The following is a 10810-nucleotide window of genomic DNA, read 5'->3' on the forward strand; positions in this document are numbered from 1 at the left end:
GTGAGGGCCACCCAGGGCCAGGGTGGGCTAGGGGGCCGTTAAGATGTGGAGCTCTGCCCAGCTGAGGGGGGCTCCGTGGAGGCAGACGCAGCGTGTGCCCGGCTGGGGGGAGTATGGGCAGGCCTGCAGCCACGTGGTAAAGGATGAACATTCGGGGCACCCCGGACCTCGGGCAGCCCAGTGACGACCCCAGCAGTGGTGGCGAGCGGGAGCGGATTCGACAGCGCATGAAGATGGTCATTGGGCAGCTGGAGGACATCCTACGGGAGCTCAAGGAGGTGGCCAAGGAGCTAAGGGAGGTAAGTGAGGGGCCAGGCAGCCCCTAGACCGGTTTTCCTGGGCCTAGCCCAGGAAACGTACTCACACGTATGTGTTTAAGTGTGTGTGTGTGTGTGTGTGTGTGTGTGTGTGCGTGTGCGTGCGCGCGCGCGCGCACGCTCAAAGCTGTGCGCACCTGGGTCACTGTGCTGGGTACTTCCTTCTCCTTGTTCTTCTTTCCCCAAATCTGCTTCGCTGAAGATCTCACCGTACCCCAGGGCTGGCGGGGCCTCAGTGATCCTGAGACTGCTTGGGCAGCGTGTTGTGGGCCCATGGTTCAGAGCCGCACGGTGCCCAGTAAGGACTGAATCCCACGGCATCCTCTTAGTGGAAGACATTCTTCTGGGACCCAAGCTGACCTTTGACCCCACCATCTGCCTCCCAGACTCTGACTGGCTTATAAAGGGCCCTGGGAGAGTGTGGATGGCTCTACTGAGGCAGTCCCCGCTGCTCAAGGCCCAGCTCAGAGCATTCCCCAGAGATCACACAGATACTTAGAACCCTTGATCCTGGAAAAATTAAAGCCAGCTATGTCTTCCCTGCCCTGAGGTGGGAATGGGTCTAGGGGCCTGCTAGTGGATATCAGTACATTGGCAGGGGCAGGAATCTCCTCTGAAGGTATGTATCCCCGTCCCACAGTTCTGAATGTTTTTTTGCCAAGGCTGAAAAGTCAGTGAGAGATCCTGGGATATGTGTCCCTCTCTGTCTCTCTAAGCGGAGCCCGGTTTAATTACTGCTTCCCACGTCACCAGGGTAATGAGGTACACATGTCCTCAGCCCTGCCCCCTGGGCTGTGTTCGAGCCCAACATGCATGACCAGCGTTCTGAGCCGCTGGCCTAAATCTGCCTGCTGGGTGCCATTATGCCAGCCAGGTGGGCTTTAGCCAAATTTCAACTCCTTGTAACCAGGGTCCCTGCAGAGATGGCAGGGAGAGTGATTGAACTGGAGTTATGGGCTTGAGCTCTCCCCAGCCAGCTGTGTGGGGAAGATGGGGGCGCTAGGAAGGCTGGGGAGAGGGGGTGATGGTGGACCAAATCCTGACTGGGAAAGTGGCATTCTAGCCTGGCCTGAGAGCCAAGGAGCAGAGGGTGTTGGAAGGGAGTCATGTTCGGAGTACAGGGGGTTGTGGAAATGCTGGGACAGAAGCAGGGGTTGGACAGGGCAGCCCCTCTGCCCAGAGGCAGCCTTATGGAGGAACGTACTAGGAAGTCCTTTCTCAGGAGGTGGGAATGGCTATTGCTGCAGGTAGAGAGGTGTGGTGCTTCTTCCCATGGACTGGGCTGGCCATGGTCTGGACTGAACATCTTTGAGAATACAGTTTGGAGGTCAAAGGCCAGATGCCCCTGAGCAACCCCTCCTCTCCCAACCTCATTAGTCCAGAGGACTACAGTCCCCTCTTTGACTCTCTCCACCCTCATCTTATTTCAGATGCTCTGTGGTTCTATCAGGACCATGGGAACTGCCCAGAGTCTCAGTCTTGGGCAGGGGCATGGGACCTATGCCCCAGCAAGCCTGCCCAGAAGGAGCCAGGATTGACTCTAAGCCTGGGAGGCAGCTTCAATAAGCTCAGAGCCTACTCCCAACTGAGCCTCTTCCAGGCACCTGCCACCCCTCCCCAAATAGCCATCCAGAGCTTGAAGGCATCTCACAGGTCATCCAGACCATCCCTGTTTGTTTGCTGTTGAAGAAACTGAGGCCAGAGAGGGATAGGGGCTTGTCCAAGGTCACACAGCCTACCAGTGGCAGAACGAAGCCTAGAACTCAGGTTCCTGCTGCCTATTCTGGGGCTTCAGCAGGTGGGCTAATTGATATCTTTGCATTTTGACAGGGGTCTTCTAGAGGTGATACCTTATGCGCATGCTGTGATGCTCTGAGGAGCACCCTTTAGGGGTGAAGCAGGGAGCTCAGAAGTGCTAGGATTCATTTGCAGATCTTTTAGATGTCCCTTCCCAGCACACACACTCACCTACTCCCATGTCTCGAACAGCAGAGCTTCAGATTCCCAGGATTTGCAGCCTAGAGGCCTGAGCTAGGACAGGGAGAGATGAGTCCCCTCCCCCCACACACCCTGTAGGCCATGTGCCTCCACCCAAGACTTTGGCAGGTTGCTATGGCAACCAGAGTCTACCCCGTATGCCACAGCCTGCCCACTGCCAATGGCACCCAGCTGGGAGGGGTCACCAGGCCTCAGAGCTCCCGCATCCCCCAGGCAGGGTCTGGACATGGGGTGATGGGCAGAGGAAGTGTTGTAGAAAGCAGGTGAGGCTCTGGGAAGCCCAGACAGAAGAGTAGATGCCATAACTGACTTCCTGTTGGATGGGATTCGTCAGGAATGCGGTTACTGAGTGGGGGGCGCCAAGCTCTGGTTTGGAGTAAAGGGTTTCAGTCCCCCTGCTCCCTGGAACCTGCCATCTTGGTCCTCCACGGGGGCTGTAAAGCTGGATCTGTCAGGCGCTCCTTCTCAGTAGCTTAGTAAGGCATTTTCCCTTGGGGGTATGGATGGGCCCAAAGTCGAGAGGGTGGCAGACACTTTTCCCTCATCACACCCCACTCCCCGGGCAGTACCAGCTCAGGGCTCACCAATGGGGTTCTCATGCCAGGGTGCGTAAAGCACTTAGATGTGAAGACAAGATTCACGTGCAAGACTGCTGGGGAGCAGCACAGGATGCTTGATGAAGGAGCAAGGCCAGCAGAGAGGAAGGGCTTAGCTGTGTCCCCTCTGTCATTCTCCTCTCTCTGCTGCTCCCTTCCCCAGCCCCAGACACCACTGATCATGGCAGACTCTCCTTACCCTCTTGAGCGTACAGCCTGAAGTTCGTAGAAAGACGAGGGACACCAATGCACTCCCTTCCCAGGCCCCTGAGCCTCAGTCTGCTCCTCTGAGATGGGGATGACGATCATTCTCACCTCAGTGTGATCTTAGGGTTTCATCAGGGTCTGGCATGCGGTAAGGGGGCCAACACCTACTCACACCCCTAAAGGATTTGGAGTTTCCTGTCCCATACCTCCCCTACCCTTCCAAACCCCTGCTGCAGCTCTGCCATTGGCCTCCCAGGCGATGAGGAACAAGTTCTGTCCCATGAATGGGAAAAGTAGTTTAATGGACTAAGTGAGGTGAGGAATGTAAATGCTTTGAAAGCTAAAATTGTGCTGCAGAGGGATGTGACGGTCAATCATTAATTAGCCCTCATCTCTCCTAGGTTCCCCAATACTCCAGGATGCCAGGCCCATCCCGGCAGGCTCTCTAAGCTCCTCAGAATTCTGTGGCTCTTAATTTGGAGGCACAGCACAGCCTGCGGGCTAAGAGCATGGGCTCCACAGCCAGATGTCTCTGGTTCAAATCCAAGATCTGCCCCCTACCTAGCTGTGTGAACTTGGGAAAATTTCTTTACCTTTCTGTGCTTCTGTTTTCCCATGTAAATGAGGATAACACATTTTACACCCCCCACCCCACCCCCCAGCCCCAGGGTTGTTGTGAGAATTAAATGTGATATTATATATAAAGTACTTAGCACAGTGATGGGCACAAAACTCACTCCATATCTGTTAGATATTATTAATGAAATATTCTAGCACTGGCCAGCGCCTCACTCCGTGTATGGCTTTGTTCTTTCGGAGTCACATCAGCTTCTTAGCCATCACCAGGGAGGTCAAAGCCAGGACCCTGACCTCCTGGCTGGCACCATTTAGTACCTCCTGCATGCAGTAGGCAGTCCCATCCTCTTGCAGCAAGGAAAGGGAATAGAGAGTGACAGTGATATGGGGATATAAAGGGGGTTTCCAATAAGACGGCTTTTGAACAGAGAACCAAAGGAAGTGAGGGTGGTATTTAGGGGATGAGCCTTCCTGGCAGTGGAAACAGCCTGTGCAAAGATCCTGGGGAAGAAATGGGCTCAGCGTGTTCAGGATCAGCAAGGAAGCCAGTGCAGCTGAAGTGGAGTGAACTAGGAGAAAAGCAGGAAGTCAAAGAGGGAGCAGGGAGTCAGATGACACAGAGCCCTCGCAGGCTACAGTGTGGAATTTGGATTTTGTCCTCAGTGAGAATCCCACACGCTCTCCAGGAATCTCCTGGTTGTGTTTCGGGGTGGGAGTCTGCCTCCCCGCTGCTCTCCCTGTTTCCTATCAACCGGGAGCCCCCAAGGCCAGGGATAAGGGGCTTGCCTTTGGCCTTTGAGCTTACCTTGAACAGGTTCCTCCTTGGTTGTCCCCTCCCCAAGATATCGCTCAGCATGGAGGCTCAAAACCGTCTCTTGTGTTGATCGGCCGGTGTCTCTCACATCATCACTGACTCTTGAGTAGGACATAACTTAAGGGCACAGTTGCCCACCTAGGTCCGAACACCTCAGGAGGATGGAGGGGTGGGCACAAACATTTCACAGCCAGGGGTGGTGGTGGAGGATCCCCCCACCCAATTTTCATGGGGAGCAGGCCCGGTGGTGATGGTGCGGTCACCTCGGCAAGGCGCTGCATGTGAGGTGGCAAGGAAAGCCAAGGGCCGTTCAGGCATGAGATAAATGTGTCCCTGCCAGGAAGCAGCTGGAGCCGGAGAGGCTAGGGACCACAGAGCTGTGCCAAAGTGGGTCAGCTCCATCACCCGCAGCTCAGCAAGAATTGTGCGGAGTTTTTCCTATTATTTTTTTTTTCCTCGCCTTCCTTTCCTCCCTTTTCCCTTTGCGTTTTCCTCCTCCAGACAGATTCAAGAAACTCCCCGACCAATTATGCCAACTTGCAGGACGAAAATCATGAATCACGCACGGTCAACTCGCTCCCCGCCACCCCTTCCCCAGCTCCACAGCCCTCCAGGAAGACAGTAAATAACGTAATCAAGAATTAAAAAATAATCAGTGGTCATAAATAATGCAGAATCCCCAGTTATGTAACCAGCTGCCTGGGGAGCTGGGAGGGAGGGAAGGAGGTAGCAGCTTGTCAAGGGAGTTGAAGGGGCCAGAGGTGAAGGGGGAGGAGATAAACAGGTTCTGGGGCTCCCGGGTCCTCAGTCCTGGGGCCTTAGGGAACAGACGTGCTTTCTTTGGAGAGGGGTCTCACCCACGGCTGGAGGGCGGGCTAGGGCGGGCAGTGTTGGGGTGTCCAGGCCCATGGAACTTTCTCTCGAAAAAGAAGCCCCAAGTGGTTTTATTAAGCCCTCTGTCTCAACTCATCCACTCATTCAAAAGCTATATTTGTAAAGAATGTGCCAATCCCTGTGCCAAACTTGGGATGGAATGGTGGGCAAGACAGATCCTGTCCTGCCCTTCATGGGGCTTCCTGTCTAGTGAGGAGAGAGACATCAACGACCTTATAACATCTGCACACAAAACGGTAGCAGTGATAACTACTGGAAAAGGAGGAGAGGTGCGGGGTACTTTCAGAGCCTTTCACAGGGAACCTGTCCTCAACTGGGGGTCAGGGAAGACTTCCTTATGGAAGTGAGAGGGAACGAGTGGGAAAGAAAGAAGGCATTCCAGGTGCGGCCCAGAGGCACAAGTGAGCTCGGTGGAGTGAATTGGGCAGGTGAGGGGGCAGGCCTGGCAGGAGGAGGCTGCTTGCTGGAGAGAACAGGACCTGGGACCAGATTTGCTGTGGGGTTGTGTTTGGGAGGCTCAGGAGTTTGGGGAGCAGTGAAGTGCTGGAAGCAGAGAGGTGATGTGTTCCTGCAGGATGATTAGGAAGTTCACTGGATGCAGCAGGAGCTGGACAGGAAGCGGCTGTCAGTGGGGAGACTGGATGGGTGCAGTGTTCGGGGCGGGGGGTGCAGCTGAGGCTGTGGCCAGGACAGAGGTTGTAGACACCCTTGGGACAGGGCCTGAGGCCCCCAGCAGGTTTTGCCACAGCCCTTAGCCCTGCCCTTCCTCTCTAGTGCTCACTCTTGCTCCCTGTAGAGCAGGTGATTCCCATCCTTGACCCCTGACTTCCAGTCTCAGCTCAGCCCCTTCTAGTCCCTGTCAGCAAGCACAATGGGAAGAGTGGTCTCAGCAGTGTCTCCAGTCCCTCCTGGCTTCAAGGTTCTATGGTTCTGTGATTTCTGTGGTTCCATTCTCTCTCTCCCCGTCTCTTTCCTTTTGTGTATATAATTATTTCCCTGCACTCCAAGACAATCCCAAATTACATGTAGGCAAAATGATTATTAAATCTCAGAGAGAAATCATAGATTTCAAGACAGCCAAAGCAGAGAGGTAGGTAGCCTGGGGCCTACCCTATTCCTGCCCTCCTAACTGGCCCCATGAAATGAGGCACCAGGGACGGGCAGCAGGGTTTGTGGACTGACCCAGGCCCTGCATACAATCTGGGTCCCCAGGCCCGGTTGCAGAGCCCAGATTCTTAAGTGCTTGGCTGTGCAGACTCTGCAGTTTAAAGCACATTCCTATCTGTTGAATCCCCAACGTTTGGCGAGTAGAGGTGTGTCCTCCTATTTTACAGGGGAGGAAATGAGACATGGAGAGGGAAATCACCTGCCTCTCAAGTCTCTTAGCCAAGATGGGGCAGACTTGGGACTTGAGCCCAGACCTCCCTCCCTTCCTTCCCTCCACTCTCCCAGGATGGAAACAGAGAGGGGCATTCTAATGGAGAAGGGGAAGGGCCTGAACGTGAAGGCCTCCTGAGCAGGTGGCCGGCAAGGGCTTCTTGGGCGGGAAGAGTGTCCAGGCCTGAGGCTCTAGGGCTCCTGCCCCGTGGACCCTGCATCTTTCTCACAGGGGATCAGGAGCCCAGCTTCGGGGCCTGGCCTGGCCACAGGAAACCCTGTGAGTTCACAGCCGAGTCATTTAACTCCAGATTCCTACCATCATCCTCCCACCCTCAGACAGCAGCAGACTCTCAGCAGCTTTGCTTGAGCAGCGGAGTCTAATTAGAGCGTGTGGTTGTCCCAGGGGCACAGGGCCTCTCCCCAGGGCGGCCATGCCCTGGGGAGCTATTTTTCACCAGCTTAAATCCCCAGTCCCCTAGGCCAGTGGTCCTCAAAGTCTGTTCCTGGCACCAACAGCGGCAGCAGCAGCATCACCTGGAAGCTTGTTAGACGTGCACCTCTTGAGCCCCACTGGGACCTACTGAATCGGAAACTCTGGGGAGTTGATGCGCACCCGGGTTTGAGAGCCCCTACTCTAGGCCAGGGCTCCCACCAGCTCTCAGGTGGGGCTTGGGTTAAGCAAGGGTTTAAGGGGGATGCGAGCTTCTCTGAAGTCGGGGAGTCATTCTAGGGTGGGGGACTGGGGCGGTCAGACCGGAGGGTAGAGCCCTATCCCCATTGCCTGTGCAAAGCCCAGAAATCACGGCAGCACCTGAGCCGTGTGCGGTGTTGCAGGGCCGGCAGAGGCGGGAATCTCAGGTCCCCCGTGACTGGTGCCTCTGGTCCATCATCCCTAAATCCAGGAGATGATGATCTCGTGGGTGGAAAGCCTGACACACAGTAGGTGCTCAGAGATGGGAGATGATATCACTTTTATCACCAGTGCCCCCACAAAGCCCTTCTACTGCCTTCTCATTGTTCCTCAGGAAGCTCTGGTGAGGTTGGCAGGCCTGAGATTATCATACCCACTTGGTGGTGAGTGAAATTGAAGTCCAGAGAGGTTATGTGAGTTACTCAAAGACACAGAACATTTGATGTCTAAGCCGAATCAGGAGCCCAGGTGTCTTGACTCCCCCAGCTCTTCCATAGGCCTCAACCGAGTGTTCCTTCCATCCCTGGTCTGGGGCTGTGGGAAGTGGGCATCCCTAGGCATTGACACCCCAAAACAGCTTCTCAAGTCACTCCTCTACATACAAGAGTCCTAGAATCTCAGAGATGGAAGGAAGTTTGGAGATAAACTAGTCACCCAACTGCCCATTTACAGATTCAGAAACTGAGACCTAGAGAGGGAAAAGGACCGACCAGGTTGCCAGTGTCAGAGCTCCCAACTCCTGACGCAGTAGACGTCTCGCCGAGCCAGACTCCTCCTGACCCATCATCTTTGCCCTTGCTTCCCACTTGCACTTTGAGGCACTCACCACCCCGACTCCTTGCTGAACACCTAGCGCATCCCCGGACAGCAGTCATCTTCAGTAAACGTTTGTTGAATTAGGGACTTCATTAGTTAATGAATTAACTGACCTCTCTGACTCCAGGGAAAGAGCACTGGAGAGGGCTGGGAGCTAGCTCCTGGGCCTGATGACTCACTGCCTATGTCTTTGTCTCTGGGTCTCTTGGTCCCTCCGCTTTGCTTTTGTTGTTGTTGTACTGGTTTGGATTTTGGCCTGAATCTCCTCTCCTCCCCTTGCTCTGTCCTCTCCCTATGTCTGACTGGGTCTCCCTTTCTGCCTCACTGTCTTCATTGCTGATGTCTGTGCTGACAGTGGCCTAGGCAAGGGTTGTCCTGAGGCAGGGCCTCCTGCATGAAACGGGGCTTCAACTCGTGCGGGGCAGGTGGGTGCAGTGACCTCTGTAGCCCCTGCGGGCACTTAACCAGCAGTTCTGGGCCCAGGATGGATGGTTTTCTTATCGCTTACCAAATAATGCTTGCTTTATCCCTTCCCCATCAAACCAGGACTGATCTTCACTCATCAGGAGGCAGGGAAGGGGAGGATGGAGGAGGCTCCAGGGCTATGTAGGGATGGGGTGGTAGAGACCCATGGGGGGCGCTCGCTGACCCACTGCAGGGGCTGGTCCAGGATGCTTCAGAAAGCCTGGGCAGAGCCTTCTTTGCAGTTACCATGTATCATTTCCTCTCCAAGGGTGGGTGGGCTGCTCATCCTACCACTGAGTGGCCTTGCTGGCGTCTCTCAGCTCTTTTTAAATGGCCCCCTGTCAACCAAAGGAAGATCAAGCTCTGAGCACCAGGGCTGCCCCCAGAAGAGCAGCTGGCTTTGGGGCAGAGGGACGTGTGAATGGACGGGGTGCAGGGCTGGAAGGCATCCCCCTTCCCCCAAAGGCACTGAGGAGTGGAACCAGGGGAATGGCCGGAACCAGCTCTGTTCACCCTGTCCAGTTTGGGCCCTCAACAGGGCAAACAAAGCGGTGACCTCAAGTCCAGTCGTGTCCCGTAGGGTCATCAGCAGGGGGGTGTAGTAGGGTGGGACGGGGCACACTCACACCTAGGTGGTGCTGGCCGCTGCCTGGCCCCTCTCACTCGCTCCTCTCCCCTTCCCCGGCCAGGTGGTGAGCCAGATCGATAAGCTAACCTCGGACTTTGACTTCGAACTGGAGCCGGATGACTGGACCACAGCCACCGTGAGCAGCACCTCCAGCAGCGACAAGGTGGGCGTGGGCGGCCCCTTTGACCTGGGCCACCTGGACTTTATGACAGCTGACATCCTCTCGGATAGCTGGGAGTTCTGCTCCTTCCTGGACATCTCCACCCCCTCAGACTCCGTGGACGGCCCCGAGTCGACCCGGCCAGGGGCTGGCCCTGACTACCGGCTCATGAATGGCAGCGTGCCCATCCCCAACGGGCCCCGGGTGGAGACCCCGGACTCCTCCAGCGAGGAGGCCTTCAGCGCTGGCCCTGTGAAGGGCCAGCTGCCCCAGCGGACCCCGGGCACACGGGAGAGGGTGCGATTCAGCGACAAAGTGCTCTACCATGCTCTATGCTGTGACGACGAGGAGGGGGACGGCGAGGAGGAGGTGGGCCTGTCCCCGGAGCCTCCCCACACAGAGGCCCACGTGGGCCCCCTCAAGCCCTCCCCGGCTCCCTACAAGCCGAGGCGCTCTCCACTGACTGGCCGCCGCTCAGACCCCACCTTGGCCCCCGAGCAGACCCGAAGGGTCACAAGAAACAGCAGCACCCAAACGGTGTCAGACAAGAGCACTCAGACGGTGCTGCCCTACATGGCCACCAGACAGAAAGCCAAGGGGAAAAACTAGGGGCCGGGGAGGGAGCCGGGGGGCGGTGGGCACATAGAGCTATAAATATATATATATTTAAACAAACGCAGTCATAATAAAATTTTAAAATGCTAAGGATCCGGCCCCACAGGCCCCAAAGCTTTCACAGAGCTCATCTTAGACACAGAGATGCCTACTCACCTCTTAGGTCTCAGGAAGTGTGGCCAGAACTACCCTCCCTACCTTCTCATGGCAGGGCTCCTGAAGAGGGTGTCCAAAAGTGTGTAGGTGAGGTGGGGAAGGTCTTACCTGGGACTCGTCTTGCAGACCCCAGAGCACGGGGGTGGAGTCCGGCCGCCGGCCTGGGCCCTGTCCTGAAGGGGATTCGTGAGTAGGAGGCAGGCTCTCAAGCAGCAGTGTCCAAGCCCAGGGCTAACGGTGGGTGTAATTCGCAGGAGACTGCAGGACCGAGGGCCTGGGGGTGGCGTCACTCCAGCTGGGCCCAGGATCACTCACACCCCCGTGCCTTTTACTCTGAGGCTGACTTTTGCCTCTGCTTCCCCAAGGCAAACTTACCTGGATATATACAATCCCACCTTCCTCCCGTCTCAGGGTTGCCCAGCACACAGAGAAGGAACAAGCTCTTCCCATGTGCGGGCCTCCATGCTGGGAAACTGGGCTTCCACAGACCCTGGAGG

The 10810-nt window shown here is 56.0% G+C and overlaps 1 protein-coding gene across 1 annotated transcript; it reads left to right on the plus strand.

Annotated features, from left to right (window-relative positions):
- The first annotated feature begins 44 nt into the window (after positions 1-44).
- INSYN1 (inhibitory synaptic factor 1) lies at positions 45-10312 on the plus strand. The gene is made up of 2 exons (XM_079913142.1): positions 45-299; positions 9444-10312. The coding sequence occupies exons 1-2, from the start codon at positions 144-146 to the stop codon at positions 10149-10151; spliced, it is 864 nt and encodes a 287-aa protein (XP_079769268.1). The 5' UTR covers positions 45-143; the 3' UTR covers positions 10152-10312.
- Positions 10313-10810: the final 498 nt, after the last annotated feature.

Source organism: Stenella coeruleoalba (assembly GCF_951394435.1).
Source record: "Stenella coeruleoalba genome assembly, chromosome: 2".
Lineage (NCBI taxonomy): Eukaryota > Metazoa > Chordata > Mammalia > Artiodactyla > Delphinidae > Stenella > Stenella coeruleoalba.